The sequence below is a fragment of the Corvus brachyrhynchos genome, unplaced genomic scaffold (assembly GCF_000691975.1).
Source record: "Corvus brachyrhynchos isolate BGI_N302 unplaced genomic scaffold, ASM69197v1 scaffold26, whole genome shotgun sequence".
NCBI classification, from domain to species: Eukaryota; Metazoa; Chordata; class Aves; order Passeriformes; family Corvidae; genus Corvus; species Corvus brachyrhynchos.
In genome coordinates this window covers 5,718,435-5,737,443 of record NW_008239324.1, presented here as the reverse complement: position 1 = coordinate 5,737,443, position 19,009 = coordinate 5,718,435, and the positions used below count along the sequence as shown (strand labels likewise).

The following is a 19,009-nucleotide window of genomic DNA, read 5'->3' as shown; positions in this document are numbered from 1 at the left end:
GAATTACATTTCTGTTCAAATGCAGTCCAAGTTCTCCCTCATGTCTTTCCAAAGAGGAATGTGATTCCTTGCAGATAGCCAGCGTAGCTGCAAAATTGGTTTTATGCAAAAAGGAGTTTCAAGATCAGCTTTCCTTGGCCGCTTCTAATTAAGTTTTGATTTGTGCCCAGCTTCAGATTATATTCCATTTAATTCTTCCTATTGATATAATGCATCATTCCAGTTCTTTGGAGCTTGCTGTACTGGTAAATGTGCTTATGCTGTCTTTAAAGAAGGCAGTGGGGATCTGACTTGCTGCCCTGCAGTCTGGAGATCCACCATAATCGCATTTGTGGTTGAGAGGTGCTCTTTTCAAGTTTGCTGCCCTCTCGTGCCTTTAGCAAGGCACTCAGATGAAGGCACCTGGGTACTCAGTTCCATTTCTTTTGGCACTGTAGTGTACACAGCCCCTAGGAGTTGATGGGTTTATACAAGGGCTCAGTTTAAAAATTAATTTCCACAGCTTGATTTAAAAGGTCTTTTGTGGCAGAGGTCAAGTATTGATTGAAAGTATGTCTTTTAGGAATAATTTTTTTTAATGCAGTTTCTTAGTCTGCTGAGTTGAGACTTTTTCGTTCCATTTTATATTAGTGCTGACCAAAGAAATCAATAGCCACCCTGCAAATAATCTATCAGAGAGAGAAGAGGTTTTTAAATGTGTTTTTCTTTTGGGAAGTAGGCTAAGGGAGCAGCTGTCATTTTGAGATTAATCTTGGAAGCAAACTTATGGGAGGTTAGACCTGTATTTGTTTCCAGTTCTGTTGACAGAATGCTAGGTAACTTCCAGTGGTTTGGATTTTTAAATGTATGAAGCTTTAAGCTTCAACTGGTGCATTTTAGGCCTGATAAGCACCATACCAGTATCCCTTGGTTTTCTACAGTTTGTTTCTTCCTGTTTTGCAAGTGCTGACTCTGATGTGCTGCAGTGGGGATTGCTGAGAAGAAATTACAGCTGGGCTACATTGCCTTATTCTGGGCTTCTGGTTTGGAGTTGAGGGCATGAGCTACTTTGACTTTTCTTCTCCAGAATCAGTCTGTGGCCTTGAGTAAGGGGGGATGGTGCAGCAGATAACCTGGGGACCTGATCTGACATCATATTTCAAAAAGTGAAGTAGAGATTTAAGAATATAAAATTAAACTTCGTGGAACAAGAGGAGCTTCTATCTAAACTAAATGACAGAGCTCCAAGCTCTTTTGAAACCAGGATTTCTTGTTGGGGCCCTGGCAGGCCTGTGCTGAGCAGTGCAGGACTTGTGTGACTTCTGGGATTGATGATGGCATTTGTGGTCACTCTCAGAACCTTACCTGACAGCATCCTGTTTGCCCTGTGTGGATTTAGGGACCCTGTATGCCAAACACTCCCTGTTCTTCTTGCAGCTATCACGAGAGTGCAGAGCAGAGGTCCAGAGAATCCTCCATCAGCGAGCCATGGATGTGAAGCTGGACCCAGCCCTCCAGGACAAGTGCATGATTGACTTGGGGAAGTGGTGCAGTGAAAAGACAGAGACAGGGCAGGTACTATACACAATATCACTGGTACTTTGTTTGCAAAACTGGAGGGGTGGGAAGGACAGAAAGGGGATAAAGGGACATCTCACTGCCTCTTTATAGTGGAGACCATGTTAAAAATTGGTGCAGTTTGAAACACTCTGCACCAGACTCAGAGACAGGAGGTGCAAAGAAGCTTTGCATGTTCAAATGTTAGCGGAATGAGAAGGGAGAAGGGGACAGTTAGCAAAAAGGGCTTTAATGAAGCAACCCTACCTCCCTCAACTTCCTACTTGTAATATTCTATTACAAGCTTGATATTTCCCACATAAACTTTATCCCATTTCCATTTGGCAAGTACTGTCATGCTTCCTGTGTTTATGCAGAACTGAACTAACATCTGCAGGTACTTAAAAAGTTTCAACAAATACTATCATGTTAAATTGCTGTGCCCTAGGAGGGCTGTAGCAAAGGGACCATTCTGCAGCAGATGCTGTAGACACCGCTCTCTTTTTGAAGTGCCCATCATAGGTTGGGTAACTAACCTCTCCTTAGGTTATGGAAAGGGAAAATTAAATGTGATATTCCAGAAGTGAAAGCACATCATGCAGCTTTTGAGAACAAGTGGTAACATCCTAGACCAACACTTTCAGTTATTGCTATATGTGTGTGTTCTGGGAGTGCTAGTAGAGGAGTGGGATTAAATGAGATTTAGGACTTTACAAAAAGGAGGGCAGTTTCACATGTGTAACAATGTTTTAAGCCCAAAATTTCAACTTGGGTTGTTGGATCACACACTAAAATGTCTGTTTCTGTAGGAGCTGGAATGCCTTCAGGACCATCTTGATGACTTGGTGTCTGATTGCAGAGACATAGTGGGAAACCTCACTGAGCTGGAGTCTGAGGTGAGTGGTTTTCAGCCTGAGGTAAAGGCAATAGTTAAGCATGTCATTTTAATAACGATGAAAAAGCCTGAGGTTAGAGAAGCTGTAGAAATGAAGTATTCTGGCATCAAAAAACATCCTTTTTACCCCCATACAGTGGAAGTTTTTCATGGAGATTCTTGAGGAAGAGAAGTGAACAACAGGATTTTAGGCTGTTGATGGCATTTCTCTTGCTTTAAAGATCACTTACAGGAGTGAAACTAAGATTTGCACAGAAACCCAGTTACCTTTAATACAAGTCAAGATATGTGATGGGACTTGAGATTTTGCTTGCAAGTAGTTTTGAGTACTGTATTGCAACTTCCCTATCAGTCCCAAAAATTTTGCAAGCAATAACCACCAGGTACATAGTAGAGATTTCAGTGGTGTTGGCAGTTTTACCTATTTTACAAAGCTTCATATTTAACTGTCGAGCCCCAGACTGTTCCCTGTATCTCTTAAAATTTACACTGTGCCCTAGGGAAAGCTTCCTTCCAGTGGTTAGAAACTTTGATTTGCTCAGGACTATGCTAAATCTTCAACTCCTGCCTAGGTGTAAGGTGATTTCTAATGCTCTATCACCCAGTTTGGAGGAGAATGGCTGAATTATCCAAGCCAGGAGTTTCTGTGGAGACCAGGCTCTTCCCATAAGGCTTGTCTTGCATTTGCCATATTGGCAAGAGTGAACACCGGGATTTCCAGAGCTAAAGGGCAGAGCTGTCTGGATTGCATTTTTCAAAACCCTGTGAACTGGATTGAGTTTGAGTTGTTAGCCCAGGTTTCTCCTGGAGTCCTTTTCTCTTGTGCATTCACTGTGAAAATGAAAAACTGCTTATTTTCTGCAGGACATTCAAATTGAAGCCTTGCTGATGAGAGCATGTGAGCCCATTATCCAGACATTCTGTCATGTGAGTATTCTGTAATAGTGTGAATATCTTTGAGGAAAAAGCTCAGTGGGAAAGGTTAGAGAGTTTTAGTATTAGTTCTTGCTACAGTTCAGAAGTAAAATCAGAGGTAATCAGTTCCAAAAGTCTTTAATTAAAAAATCACCCTGAAATAAAAGTTACTAGTTCCAGCTAGTGTTTCTGCTGTTGTCATAGCCCTAGCAGAAAAGCTAGTTTGAAGATTAAATTTGCTCTGTAATTGGCAAAAAACACTCTTTACAGTGAGTTAAATACTAGACTTTTTTCCTTCTCCTTTACATGCAGGCAGCGTTTTTAGCCACTCTACTCTGTGCAGCTGCTCAGCACTGCTGAAATAACTTCACTGGTGTAGGGCTGAGTAGTTAAAGAGCAGTGAAGGCACCTAATTTTAATATGTCACGTAATCACTGAGTCTCTGCAATGTGTTTTCCTGAGTCTGAAGTGTGTGTTTCTGAGATGGTTCTTTTCTGAACTGTATAAACATAGTTGTGTACTGGAGTTGTGTGGTGCATCTCTAGGGTGGTCAGCTCACCATGGAGAGTGGGACTGTGAGTTCCATATTTCCTGGTCACAGTGGGCTAAAAGAACATAAAACCCATGACTCGTAAGAGTAGCTAATTTTTATGCCTTTCATGTCTTATTCAGGAGGTTGCAGATAACCAGATTGATTCTGGGGACCTGATGGAGTGTCTAATACAGAACAAACACCAGAAGGAAATGAATGAAAAATGTGCAATCGGTGTTACTCATTTCCAGCTGGTAAGCAACACTTTGCTATCAGTGGAAGGCTGTTCTTTCAGGGTGTTGATAGGAATTAGCTAATTATGAAAATGCTCCTTCTTTGAAATTGATTTTACACTGTATTTAAAGAGCTCTTGTGAATTCAGACAGTTGTATTTGCATGCCTGGTCATAAATGGTCACTTCCAGAGGTGGTTTCTTTTCAACTCCTCCTTAATCCCTGGCGTATGGTAGACAGGGTCCCAACTTCTTCAGCAGTGCAGCATCCCCTTTGCTTCCATGTTAGTAAGTTTGAACAAAAGTATGTGCTAATTGTATGATTGAACAAGTGTTCTTTTGGCCAGCACTTCACTTTTTTTTTAACTCCACATGACCAAAGCTGTTTTTCTCCCCGTTTCTCTCTTGCAGGTTCAAATGAAAGATTTTAGGTTCTCATACAAGTTTAAAATGGCTTGCAAGGAAGATGTGCTGAAACTGTGCCCCAACATCAAAAAAAAGTATGTAGTGCCTGACCAAACAGCAATCTGATTGTATAAGTATGTAATTAAGTGTCAGGGTATTTCATGATAGGACGGAAAATGCTGGACTTCCTTTAAAGGCCAGTTGGTTTGTATGTGTTCAGTTAGTGATTGTGTTCTGCAGATGGCTTAAGGTAGAGGCCTGCCTCTTAAAATTACTTCTGCCTTACTCCTGGATAGAAGCCTGTCCTCTTTATTTTACTTGCTCTGAAATTAGCTAATTATTACAATTAGTTGATTGCACATCCCAGAATGTTTTATATCCTTGCTAGATTCATTGTCTTCTAAGAGGCAGACTACTGTTGTTCTAGTTGCTGATCTGGGAAGGGAAAATAGCCCACTTGTTTTATCTGGTTTATTCACTGCAGTTCTGAGGGTTTTTTTTTTTTAATGTTGTACTGCCGTAGTGTAAGGCAGAATTACACACAAGGTCAGTCGTGTTTGTGGATAGCAAGACTATTAACATTTTATGAGATAAATGCCCTTCTCATAGTTTAAAAGGATTGCTTGCAATGCTGTGTAGGTATTCACCTTCATCTATTTCTGAGATGAAGCAAAGCTTTTCTAAAGTGCTGACATGACTTTAGAGCAGAGGTCTTGCTGGGCAAAGGGTTTGGTGGGATTTTGAATGTCTTCCTGTCTGCTGATCTAGACTCCACTTTAGGTTTTAATTGTGATACAGTTATTGTACATAGAGCTGTACCCAGAAGTGAGCACACATGCACAAGGACTTCATACTGTGTTTGGATTATTGGAGTCAGTTTCTCTGTTGTGGTAATCCAATACCAACCTTGGCTGGTCTTAGTGAAGATGTATGAGTAAAAAGCTGTTTTCTTTTCTGCAGGGTGGATGTGGTGATCTGTCTGAGCACAACTGTGCGCAATGATACTTTGCAGGATGCCAAGGAGCACAGGGTCTCTCTGAAGTGCCGCAAACAGCTGCGTGTTGAGGAGCTAGAGATGGTAAACATGCCTGAAACTCTTGTTCTCCCTGCTCTTCTAGTGAGGTCCATCAGTTAAAACTTCCTGGTTTGTCCACCTTTGGGGAAAAAAGGAAGCTCATTTGTAAGATGTATCTAATTTATTTTTTCCGCTTTTCTTACAACACAAGGCTCAGTTGCCCTTCGCAGTGAAAGTACTGATTGTCTTTAACGCCTTAAATATAGTCTCACGAAGGCTAAGGCAAGCTAAATGGTCATTGGAATTTCAGCTAGAAGTGATTATGTTTAGTGTTAGACAGCAACGTGCTACACATTCTGATGTCCTTAACGTCCTCTAGGAAAGAACAAAAGCTTCATTTTACAGACTGAGGAAACAAGCACAGATGAAGCAACTCGACTCCAGCTGCTTCAAGTTGCTCAGTGGATAAATAGGAGTAGTGTTTGTTCTGGTAGGCAAAGCTGCCTCTCGACTTCCTGCTGCAGTGCTTGCAGTAATAAACTCGTAAGGTCTTTGTCCTGTAGATACTGTTTAAGTGTCAAAGCTTCACCTTAAGTAGGTCCATATCAGAAGAGGCAGCACTCTTACCTTTGTATGGAAGAATTCAGATGCTGGGCATCACCAAAACCAGGAAACTTCATTCACATCCTTGATCACCTACTGTTAATATGTCCTTTAGCTTTCACATGGAAAGATTTTAGTTGTCTTGGACAGTTGTGATGATGCCCTTTTAGGAGAAGCAGTAGAAACAACTTGCTAGCTCTATAATTTGATTTAAAACCTTTCTTCAGTCTAAAAAGCTGACTGATTGCTGTAGGGAATTCCAAAGTTGATTTCCTACTAACACCATTTTTCACACCCAAGACCCTTACACTCAAAGAAACTGAATGGCTCTTGTGAGGGTTGCTTACTTTTTGTGAGTAGAGGTCTCCAGTTAAGAGACTAAAAAAGTAAAATAGTCGAGTCCTACTTTAAGGCTCATATTGTAATTTTTTCTGCAGACTGAGGATATCAGACTTGAACCAGAACTTTATGAGGCTTGTAAAAGTGACATCAAGAATTACTGCCAGAACGTGCCCTATGGCAATGCTCAGGTAATGGAATTTGTTAATAATTTACAATTTAATTTGTACTTTCATTTCAGAAAACTTTTGAAGAACACTTTTGCCCCTGTAAGTGCAGCTTGAGGTTTTCATTTTGATATCACTCAAATATTTTGGTAGTACTTCGGAATGTTAATTTCTTTCTTTTCCACTGGTACACAAGCATTAAAACTGGGGGAATGCAATGCTGTGAGCACTTCATTCTTCAGTTAATGCTAGTTTTAAGCTATTTGCAGCTGGTTACTGCAAATGTTGCTAAAGATTTCTTAGGATGACATTTGCGTTTTTGGAATAAGTCCAAGAGACCCTCTTCATCTCATTAAATCTTTGTGAGAAGATGAACTTAAAGCAAGTTCTAGAAATAAGCTTTGGTAATGACTTTAATAAAATCTAGGCATTGGGATTTTAACTGTCCAAATGAGATGAAGGTGGTCATTAGGGGAACACATGGCTGTGTATGACAGAATCATATCAACAGTGTGTCCATTATGCCTGCAAAATGTGTTGTAGATTATTGAATGCCTGAAAGAAATCAAGAAGCAATTGAGTACACGGTGCCACCAGAAGGTGTTTAAGCTGCAGGAGACAGAGATGATGGACCCAGAACTGGACTATACACTCATGAGAGTCTGCAAGCAGATGATCAAGGTAATGGTAGTGTGCTCATTTAAAAGGGTGAGGTTGGGATATAAGAGCTCTGTCAGCTTTGAGCTTCCTGTAAAGGCTTGTTACAACACTGCTGTGCTCTTTCAGAAGTATGATTGCTTTTTTGCAAAGTAATCAGTGTCTTAACTCTGAATCAGGCTGAGGTTTCTTCAGGGCTCTTCTCTTTCAACTTCCTGATCAAAGCCTGTGTGCTAATAAATTTGTCTTCCCAACTGCCAGCAGAATTGAGGAGGGAATCTTTGCTGAGGCTTCTAATACAGTTCTCATCCAGTCAGTTTGGATTTGGATTGGCTTTTAGCAAGGGTGAAGAAGTTACGATTACAGAGAAGAGTAAAATCTTCAGCTCACTGCTGACCTGGTGCACACAGACTTTTATCAAACTGATAGAGCAAGCAAAATCATGCAAAACTTAAAATTAGAAATGAAGGCTGGAAGTGGTACCACGTAGAAAGCAGCAGTGAATGTTCATATAAGACACTCTTTCACAGTAGCCAGAATTGCAAGCCCTGAAACACTGGTACGTGTGGTCCGTATACAGTGCCCTGACTCCGTATTTTAGCTGATGAAGAACATCTTGAAAGTTATTTGCTCTTCAGTGCAGACACATGCTTTTAAAAAGAAACCTGAACTCATCAAAATAGTGAGGATTTGAAGATGCAACAGCCTTATGTTACACCCACAGAATTAGTTTCTAACAAAAGGAATTAGTACCTTGGTCTGAATTTTGGGTGAGCTGGTTCACTTTTGACTATCTGATTCAAGGGGGGAATGGGCTAATTACTGTCAGTGAACTCCTCTCTGCTTTCTCCTTATATGTGGTCTTAGTTTGCACTGAGTGGTACTAATGAAGTCTTCACTGTTGTTTTGTCCAAGCAGCGTTTACGCAGAACAGCAGTATGTGTATAGACTTAAAAGATTGCTTTTTTACTTTCTAAAATAAATGGGAACAAAAGTAGTTGAATATGAAACCTAATTTGGTGGGTATTTCTTTCCAAGTGTGCTTTTCTTAAGAATAGAAAATAAAGGCAATTTGCTTTTGATAAAGCCAGTCAGGACTGTACAGCTCAGTGCTCAGTCTGTAAGCAGAGACATTAATGCCCATGGTCAATTCAGAGAGCAGCACTGAAATGTTGGGGCTAGGCAGTGTGGCTGTATACCTCTCTGTTGGGCAGGTGATTATTCCCTTCCATGAAGGAAGCTGCTTGTTGGTTTTGGTTTTTGTTTTTTCTAGTGCTTTTAGTGATGAAACTTGTTGGGTTTTGGGGATATTTTTTTTTGTAGCGCTTTTGTCCAGAGGCGGATTCGAAAAACATGTTGCAGTGTTTGAAACAAAATAAGAACAGTGAAGTGATGGATCCTAAATGCAAGCAGATGATTACCAAGCGCCAGATTACACAGAACACAGGTATCTTCTTCTGAAAAAAACCCAGAACTTGCTTGCCCGAGGTGTTCAGCATGGCAGGAAAAGTATCAGTTTTGTTTTATTCTCCTTTGTGGTTTTATGTGTACACGCTGACCTTAGTCAGTGGGTCAGCATGTGTTGCTGAATCCTCTTATTCCTGAAGCTCTTATCTCACAATTTGAAATTCTATTATGAAAAAATACTATTTTTCCCCAAAGTTATGTTCCTTTATGGTATAATGCCATCCAGGAAATTTCTATCCCATCTCTTTTTGGAGTGTTACGCTCTGTAATCTGAAGAGATGTGTGCTCTAACGAAGTTCTGTCATCTCTCCTGGTTAGATTACCGCTTAAACCCCGTGCTCAGGAAGGCGTGCAAAGCAGACATACCAAAATTCTGCCAAAATATCCTGAATAGGGCTAAGGATGATACAGAGTTGGAAGGACAAGTCATCTCATGCCTGAAGTTGAAATATGCAGACCAGGTGAGTAGAGCTGGTGCCTGCAAATGAGAAAATGTGCAGGATCGTGCTGATTAACAGTCATTGAAAAACAAATCAAACTTGGTCTTGTGGTGTGTGCAATGTATGTAACAGGCTATACATAAAGGAGGTTTTTATGTTCCTATACAAGTATTACAGAATACTGGTTAATGTACAAGGTGGTTGATTTCCGAAGGTCATTGAGTGAGTTAATGACTTTCTCCTGCAAATAGCGTCTCTCTCCAGACTGCGAGGACCAAATTCGAGTGATAATCCAAGAATCAGCCCTTGATTATCGGCTGGATCCCCAGCTTCAGATGCACTGTTCCGACGAGGTAGGAGAGTAACTCTATAGCTGCTTTTGCAGGATGAAAGCTCCCTTTGTGTAGCGGATTTTTGTTTCTCAAAACACGAACTTTCCTAATAACTAAAACAAAAAAATCCCTTTGAGCTGCTTCTAGCTAGTCAGATTCTCTGCTTGTGACTTTTGCCCAGTGTGTAGGAATTGAATTTTCCTGTGCAGTGCTAATATGAAGTTAATTTTTTCATCTGGGATCTCATCAGTACTTATGACTATGGAAAAACGCTTTTTTCCTGTTGTCAAAAAAAAAGTCAGTTCTCTGGTCTTGCCAGCCTTAACTGGAATACAGTCAGGCTTTTTGTTTTCACTTTTGGTAACAGAGTTGGTCATGCTTCCAGTGTTACTTACTTCATGCTTTCACATTCTTTCCATGCTGTTTCCTTCCCTGCCCTCCTCCTCACTACAGCGATATTGACTTCTTGCTGCTGGGTTTCAAAGGGTTATGCATATTGCATGAGCCAGGCTGCATTTGGCTTTGGGGATTTTAGGGGGGAAGCAATCTCATCATGTATTCTTTAGCTGTGCCCTGTGATGAGCTAACATATTGAGATATAAATGTGCTAAAAGGCAGAATGTTAAAACACCTCTTTCAAAATAGATTTCCAGCTTGTGTGCAGAAGAAGCAGCAGCTCAGGAGCAGACTGGGCAGGTGGAAGAATGTCTGAAAGTGAATCTGCTGAAAATAAAAACTGAGATGTGCAAGAAGGTAAAGAAAATAAATTGGATGTGCTCTAAAAAGCTCCTATCCCTGCAGAAGTCTTTGATTTTTCCAGATCACAGCCTAGGTCATGTTCTAGCTAGTATGCGGCCAGAGCGCTGAAATTTCCCTATACATCTTGGTTCTGGCCTGCAGTGATTCAATTCACTTTCAATTTGCCAGTGAAAATTGTGCTGGGAGTTTCTCCTTTGCAATTCCAGACTTGAATCCTTTCTTGATTATGGTTTCTTAAGGTTCTGTTACTAATCTGTTTCTTCATGTTATCTCCATTGTAGGCTTTCCTAGTCCCAGGCTGTGTGATCGAGGACTGTATGAATTGTGCCGTGGCTAGATTTCAGTTCTAACTGAAGTAGTCCTGGCATATTGATGTCATCTTTTAGATTAATATGAGTATTTTAAGGAACACTACAAACCAATTAATTAAGCCTAAACCAGCATTCATAGCCTTATCCAAGGACAGTGGTGGATTTTCTCACGATCCTGGATTTAAAAAGATGATACACCTTTCAGAGTCATTGATCAGCATGAGTTTTATTCTGTCCCCTTTTTCTGAGATGTACTTGAAATTTTCTCCTCCACAGGAAGTGCTCAACATGCTGAAGGAAAGCAAAGCAGATATATTTGTTGACCCGGTACTCCACACAGCCTGTGCCCTAGACATCAAACACCACTGTGCTGCCATTCCGCCAGGGAGAGGACGCCGTAAGTGCTCGTGCTGTACTTGTGTAACCTCTCAGTCCTGAGATATTTAACCTGCATTTTCTTACCAGCATAATCTTATGTACAAGATATTTCCACCAGTCATTTGTGGGCAGCAGGATGGAACAGCAGCAGAAGTGTTAGATGAATGGATGTCAAGAAGTCTTTCCTTGTGTCGAAGGCAGGGCCTAGTCCTCAATCCTGATATAATATCCTTGTAGCCTTATCTGCAGATTTAATGAGTGTATTTTATGTGCCATCATTCTTATGATTGCTGACAATAGTGTGTGATAGCAGATCCATAGACCTTCTGTAAAATCGCTCCTCAGTTAAATTCCATTGAAAATGAGCTTTTAATACACATGAACTCATTTTTCAGTGAGGTTTATCTCCCACCTTGTATCAGCTTCACACAAAATCCAGCTCCCACATTTACATGAGACAATGTTCTATCAGACCGTATCAAAAGCTGTCCTAGAACTAAATTCCTTTTCTTACAGCAACAAGTTAGTTTGGATTCACAAGATTCATTCTAAGCTAATTTCCTTGGTTCTTCTTTCTTTGTCAGTCTTTGGCCATGTTTGGCTTCTTCATTTCAGTATTTAAATTTAAATTGAAGTATTTTGGAGGGTTTTTTTCTTCTCTGCTTAAACATATGAGTCTTTTCTTTTCCAGCATTGCAGAGGGTAAGTAATCATGACTGCACTAAGTTCTCATAGCAGCTAAAGGCTATGAGACTTCATCAGCTGTTCTAAGTCGTCCAAGACTGAGTTCAGCAAGTTCAGACCACTTGAAACATAATATATTTAAGTGTTTCCTAGCCCTTTCTTTTCCTGTTTGCGGTCAAGCTCTTGCACTTTGTTACTGTTAATAGGTTAGCTACTTGGATAGGATGTGGGGCTGTTCAAGGAAAACTAGTGGGAGAAAAAAGTTCTGAATTTTCCTATCTTATGAAGTTTATCTGGCATTAAAAATAACAGACAAGTATTTTCCTGATCGTTATGTTTCATGCTGGTTATTGAATGCATTTCTGAAATTCTGGATATCCTTTATTTGTTCCCGCTTTGTCATAATTCTTTTGATGTGTGTTCTGATGTGGTTGCACTGCAGGTCTGCAGGAATTTGCAGCTTAGAGGGCTCTGCCTGTGAGTGCTTGAATTGACAACTGTGCATTAAAAGTCTGGAGCTGGTTTAACTAAGTCTGTGGCCTGTTGGCTACAAGCTAAATAACTCTTCACTGCAAAGCAGAATACATCTAATTAGGGATTAGTCAAGTATGGTAGCATGGAAATAAAATACAAAATTTTATGTTGATGTCTCATATGAGCATTTAACGAGCTTATGAGTTAGTTGGCCAAACCCCTCTGTAGGCACCAGAACGCTGTGATCCCATTTCCTTTTCACAGGACTGTGTGAAAACTCAGGAAGTTAAGCCTTTCAAAATATATTGTTGATCAAAAACTCCTAACAAGCCTAAGGAGATAAGATTGTGCTTTTCTGAACTGAATTTGATCTTAGCTCTCTCTAAAGGCTGGTGGCGTGGAGTTCAGAGTATACAGCTCGTTGAATGTACAGATTTAAAAGACTTCATAAAATCTCATGTAAACCACGTGAATTATATATTGGATACGTACTGTAGTTTCTTTTTGGAAGTCAAAATTCTTTGCATCTCCAAATGCAATACTGATCATGAATCTTGGTGAAATTGCTAGCCTCAGGCATAGTCTGCCAGGTCTGTTTAGAAAGCCTTGTAACCATCAGCCTACATGAGAATGGAAGAGCCCCTCTCTGCACCATGTTATCAACACCACTGTTGCTATTTTGTAACACCATCTTCTGCACATTACAGAAATGTCATGCTTAATGGAAGCTCTAGAAGATAAGCGTGTGAGGTTGCAGCCTGAATGCAAGAAACGCCTTAATGATCGTATAGAAATGTGGAGCTATGCTGCAAAGGTGAATATGTAAACAAGTTCCATTTTTTATGCCTTAGATCTCTCTGTTGCAAGGTATTTATGAAAAACTTCAACTGTAATGAAATTCTTGTCTCTGAATGAAGTTTAGTATTTTGAGTTTGGTCCAGAAAAACTGAAATCAGGTCTTCTTGGAACTTATATCTTACTCTCACTGTGTCTGGGATGCATCCCTAACAATGCAGAATTAAACTATCTTTTGTGCACACAGGGCTTAGTCTCCTGTAGAGAAGTTGTGGGGCAATGAAATAGGGGCAGGAAAACTTCCTGTTAAAAGGTGCCTCCTGAACAGCAATTCCTTCAGGTGAATTATTGCAGGCCTGCTTTTTTCTGGTTCAGGCCAACTCTGATGATGATAGGAGGCAATAGCAGTACCTGAGACTAAAGCTGGTAAATTTCACAGCTGAGGGTTGCATAGAAAGCACAGCTTGGCTCATTTATTCCCTTTTCACCTCCAGGTTGCCCCAGCAGAAGGATTTTCTGACCTTGCCATGCAAGTTATGACCTCTCCGTCCAAGAATTACATCCTGTCTGTGATCACAGTTGGCATCTGTGTACTCTTCCTCATCGGCCTGATGTGTGGACGCATCACCAAGCGGGTGACAAGAGAGCTCAAGGACAGGTAGAGCCTGGATTGCCTGCTGAAGAAATGCCTGCCCAGTGCCCAGTTTTGTACAGCCCTCCACTGTATAGTCTACCCACCCCCTCTTGTGAGAGGAGAATAAAAAAAAAACAAAAAAAACAAAAAAAACAAAAAAAATTAGAACAGCAGCAGGTGTTGGCTCAGTTTTCCCATCCTGGATCTCATCCGTGGCATCTTCATCCTATGAAAGTTTGTGTGCAACATTGACAGCCCAGCCAGCAGCTTTTTGTTACCCCTTTGTTAGCAGACTCTCATTTACCTGCCTGTAGACAAGTCTCTGTTGTACTGTTGGAACTGCCTTCACTCTCCAAATCAGACTGATATGACCTGCAGCTCAAGCAGTTTTTAAGTAAATTTTTAAAGACAGACATATGCTGCATACCGACTATATGATTTAGGTAATGGTTCATACTGAAATCTAGTCATCCTCTGTGGCTGGGTGAAGTTGAGGCAGGAAATTAAAGGGTAAATTGCATCTTACACCACAGTTGGCCTTGTTTTGGACATCTTGCTCGTCTGTGTAAAGCATCTTCAGAGCATAGTCTTGGACAACCTAAGGACACCAATCACTGGTGTCATCTCCTAGTGAATATCCTGCTTTTGTGACTGTGGATTTTTTTGGCTGAAAAGATGTCCTTCCTTTCTTCCTCTTGCTGCTTGCAAGATAGAATAAAATACTGACCAGGATTGAATACTCATATGAGCTGTACAACTTGTATTTCAGTAGATTAAAGACACGATGTAGACACGAGGTGTGTAGAGCCTGTCAGTAGTGAACAGTGTCAGTGGGCAGGAAGTGCTCTGAGCAGTTACTCGGTCAACTTTTTTATTAGCCATGATGCAGTAAAATTCTAACACTCCTTTTATTTTACCTTGCTGCTGCTAAGCCGTTGCCCTCCCCAATTAACTGTGTGTAGATGGTATTGATGCACTGGCAGTGCAGTGCTCTGTCAGTGATGCAAAAAGCACCAGAACACTCAACATGCTCTCTCTCCATATAACGGTTACTTGTGGGTTAGCGTTTGTAACCACGCTCTGGGTCTTAATGGTTTGAATGGTAGCACTGAAGAGTGCTTTTCATTTCCACAACTGCAGTTGATGGTGATAACACCTGGCAGTTTCCTGGGATGTAGAACACAGGTGCCGGTCCAGAATGCCAAGCAGAAGTGGATGGAAGAATGATAGTGTGGTATGAAAAGCAGAAACATCTGGATCTTTAAGGGAAGTAGCTTTTGCACAGTTACCATCAACATGGCATTTATGCTATGTATAGTTATACTTCCAGAACTGGATACTTGCACCCAAGAGCCCAAAGAAGGTGTTTTGGAAAAGCTGCACCAGTAGTTGTGGCCTCTTCTTACTATCACCTGTGTTCCTCAACTACAAGGAGGTGTGGAGCTCATAAGACACGTGCTTTAACTGAAACATGGAGTGTGTTGATGAAATCCAGGAGAGGCTGCATGAGAGTCGATGTGTACAGGAGGATATGTTTTATTCACATTTTAGATGTGCTCTCCTATGTGTGCTGTGGTAAAAACCATGTGCCTGAAACTGTGCAACTTAGGCTGATGCTTTGAACTGTAACTTTATTTTCCCACTTAGCACACTACTAGGTAAGACCTGGTGTTTCCATTTCTCCCCATTGTTTTCTAGAAGAACAGTGGAGGTGGTTTTGAGACACTCCAGAGTGTGGACCAGCTGATTCTGGTGATGCTGTGTATACAGAATGACATATACAAAATACTGTGAGCTTTTGCTATGACATTTTTGCTGAAGCTTTTTGCAAACACACCTTCATCCCGCTCTGAGGATGGTGGCAAACTAATATGGGTTTAGACTTGCTATGCTAGTGAGTCTCACAAACACTTCTGGTTTTGTAGCAAAGTACTGTGAACACAAGCAAGCAGCAGTGAAAGCCTGAGTGATGAAGTTTCAATGGAGAGTTAGTGTATGGTAGGATTGCAGTTAAGTGGTGAGGTAGAACTGAATTTAAGCCTGAATTCCTTTTCTTGCCCCACTTACCTGGTGTTAAGGGAGCTTGACTTGGCCGTCTGTCAGCATGAAGTGGAGCAGAAGAGAAACAGTTAATCAGGTGTCTTGAGGTAGCACAGGTGTGTAACTCCACAAATATTAGTTTGGCAATTAGAAGTGTGTGTTGTATCACTTGACTGAGTGTTGAAATGACTGCTGTCGAAATGGATGTGCTCACAGAGCTGCCAGCAAGGGAAGTGGGATCTTGGTGCAGCCTTGCTTGCTGGCATGAGTCCTGCTTCTCCAAAATGTCTGTCAGGCATAATTAAATTGCCATTGGAGGGCTTTTTTTAAACTGTTGTGACTTTTTGAGAAGGCATTTTGTAACCTGATTAGCTTGGAAAGCCTAATTAGATGGTTTATTGTCTAGAAATAGCATCTTCCACTAAATTCCAAAAGACATTGCAGTGAAAATTGTAGGTTTGTAGCCATAGTTCTGAATGTAAACCCTGTTCAGCTCTGAAGGTGACTTTCTTTACTTTCAGATTTAAGGCTTTCTGGTTTTTTTTTCCTTTTTAATTTGGAGAAGGTTATGGTAAGGGTGCCCGGAGCCTGGCATTAGGAGTCCGTGCTCTATGGTGGTGTTAGTCTGTGGTTGGTGGTGTTCTGCCTATGTCAGGCTCACCTGGGAGTTCAGTTTCAGTGTGAGTGTGCTGGGATGGTGTTACAGGTGTGTGGCTTGAGGCCCTTGGGAAAAAATGTAGGATACTAAATAAACCTTTTGTCACAGTAGACACCAGACCCACCTTTTAAAGGATGGATGCTGGCAAGGGGTCCAAGCCATTTTATCATTGAGCATGTTATCTTTTCACGTTTTAAAAGGAGGTCTCCTACCACTGGTGATGACCAAATCTACTTTTTTCTCAACTAAAAATCTACCAGTCACAGTCTTGACGCATTCTCCTCCTTTTCATGCATACCTAAAAATCTAGAGGTTTCACAAGCACAGAAACCCACAGAGTACTGTTCCAAAAATAACTGGTTTTGCTGTTGCCAGCACATCATCTTGCCTGCAGGTAACCATTTTCCACTGCAGAGAAAGAAAGAATGAATCAGAGTCACAGAACAGTTTTGAGTTGGAAGGGACCTTAAAGCTCATATCATTCCAACCCCTGCCTTGGGCAGGGACACCTTCCACACTAGACCAGGGTACTCAGAGTCCCATCCAGTCTGGTCTTGAACACTTCAGGGATGGGGAGTCCACAACCTCTCTGAGCCACCTGTGCCAGTGTCTCACCACCCTTGTATGAAGGTGTGAGAAATGGTTTTAAGAAACACTGCTGTTGCCTTGAATTCAAGAAAGCCTTTTTAACTTCTCTGTTGTAATAGAGAGTGTTAGCAATAGCTGCAGTCAGCCAAGAGAAGCTGTGGAAGCCTGTGGTGTGTGGAAGAACCTGTGGTAGTGTTTCTTCTTCATAACCCTTACCTCTCACTGGAGAAGTCTGCCTTCCACTGAATGCAGTTTAGGAGATGGTTGTTGGTTGGGTTTTTTTTTTCTCCCGATCATCACAAAACCTTCTCTTGGAGAGCCAGATGCTCTCAGAGCGAGACTTGATGCTGGTGCTTAGGGCATGGATGGAAGAGCTGAATGTTTGGGATCTGGCAAGGTGTGCAGCTCTCCATTTGCTTCCTGCTGCTGTGAGGGTTAACAAGTTAGGCTTCCTAAATGACGGCATGTGCACGTGTCAGGAACTGTGCATGATGTGCACCTCTATACTTCACTCCTGCTAGCCTGTTACAGTTCATTCTCTTTCACAGTAATAAGCTTATTTATTGTTTACTTAGTGAGTCTAGCCAAGTCCTTTTGTGAGTTTCAGTGTGGGATTCTCCTGCCTCACTTTTGTCATTAGGCTGCTGGAGTAATTCAGATATGAGTGGGAGCAAAATTCCTGGCACTTGAAGTACCGCCCAGCGCACCGAGTTAAGTATCGGTGTGTTTGTGTCATTGCAAAGGGCTGGAAAGACCCTAGTGAAGGTTGAATAATTCTGTAGCAAAATTTAGCATTTCCTCCAGAATCTGACCCTGTGATTGATCAGTGTTGCTCTGAAAGAATCCACAGTAAGTGCATTGTATGGAAAATAATGATGGTGACCGTCTCAAGTACGGAAACTAACTGCAGGTAGGTACGGAGATAGGAAATGTAACAAGCCAGAAGGATCCCTGGAATCCCATAATGTTGTAGAGAAATTGTGATGAAGTTGGATGGCGATTTCTGTTTAAACACAACGTTATTACTTAGTGAAAGAAGATTGTAGGTTTTTTTACTTTATCAGTTTTGTTTGGAAAAAAAGTTTTGAGGTGTGTATGAGTGCACAAGTGTGGTATGAAACCAGACGATTTCATCTAGCACTTCTGTCCCTATTTAAAGTACAGCTCTGTGGACTCAAAACAGCTGTAGTGTGGGTTTGTGTAAGAGCACGTTCCTAATTCTGGGGTTCAGTTCCTCCAGGCAGCTCCCAGGTACTGATCTTTGCGCAGTCTCCCTGTTTGGGAGCCAGACCTGCCATTTTGCTTCCACCAGTGAGTCATGGTTAGAGGGGACCCAAATCACACACATGTGCCAGAGAGAATTCCGCTGGCATCGCTCTTTGTCCTGTGCTGGTGGAATTCTGCATCTGCTCTCTTGAGTTCCTGAATGCTGCCTGGGATAGGAAGGAATAACAACGTTGCTCTTCACTAGCCAGAGGCCAGATTTTCTCCTTCCACAATACCCAAATTTGATTCCATAGCTGACCAAGCACAAAGATCCCTTCCAGGGTGAATCGCTGCACCCTGAGATCCACCCCCTGCTGCCCCTCTATTGACTGAATTAGAAGTGCTCGTGTAGCTCTTGCCTTGGGAAATACTGAACTAGGAGAAAAGGGAAAGGTGTGACTGCTGCGCGTAGAAGCAGAGGATCGGAAGCTGTGAGTAAGGCGTGTGTTGGACTGGGCACGAGCCGGGTGTTGGGGGAAAGGGGCTCCCCAGCCCCCCCTCAGTGTACAAAGCAGACCCAGCAGATTCCTATGGTACAGCAGATACAGTTTGAACGTAGTCTCCTTTTTTTATTATAATTATTTTTCAATGTGACATTAACGAGACTTCTTTTTTGTAAATTGTTTCCCCTTTCTGTGTATAAATCCTGGCCACTCCTTGTTTCAGTTGTTTTTTTGGTTTCTTTTTTCTGGTTTTTTTTTTTTTTTTTTTTTTTACATGTCCATGCTGTGTAATTTTGAGATGTTACTGAAATTCTGAACATAATAATGTGCATTTTTTTTTTTCTGTACAGATGAAATGGGAGAATTTAATAAAAAGAGTCTGCAGGTTTGTACTTGTGGTGGTTTATTTCTGAGGGGACGCGGGGGGGAGGGGAGGTGGGTGAA

At 41.4% G+C, this 19,009-nt stretch overlaps 1 protein-coding gene across 1 annotated transcript in view; it reads left to right on the top strand.

Moving 5' to 3' along the window:
- Positions 1–18,957, top strand: part of GLG1 (golgi glycoprotein 1) — a 46,025-nt gene extending 27,068 nt beyond the window's left edge. The window contains exons 12-26 of the mRNA XM_017740992.1: positions 1,417–1,554; positions 2,346–2,432; positions 3,296–3,358; positions 4,019–4,132; positions 4,522–4,610; positions 5,476–5,593; positions 6,571–6,663; positions 7,183–7,320; positions 8,620–8,743; positions 9,082–9,224; positions 9,455–9,556; positions 10,181–10,288; positions 10,882–11,002; positions 12,849–12,955; positions 13,431–18,957. Of these exons, the coding sequence (XP_017596481.1) occupies positions 1,417–1,554; positions 2,346–2,432; positions 3,296–3,358; positions 4,019–4,132; positions 4,522–4,610; positions 5,476–5,593; positions 6,571–6,663; positions 7,183–7,320; positions 8,620–8,743; positions 9,082–9,224; positions 9,455–9,556; positions 10,181–10,288; positions 10,882–11,002; positions 12,849–12,955; positions 13,431–13,598 (1,713 nt within the window). The 3' untranslated portion in view covers positions 13,599–18,957. The remainder of the gene's footprint in view (positions 1–1,416; positions 1,555–2,345; positions 2,433–3,295; positions 3,359–4,018; positions 4,133–4,521; positions 4,611–5,475; positions 5,594–6,570; positions 6,664–7,182; positions 7,321–8,619; positions 8,744–9,081; positions 9,225–9,454; positions 9,557–10,180; positions 10,289–10,881; positions 11,003–12,848; positions 12,956–13,430) is intronic.
- The last annotated feature ends 52 nt before the right edge of the window (positions 18,958–19,009 follow it).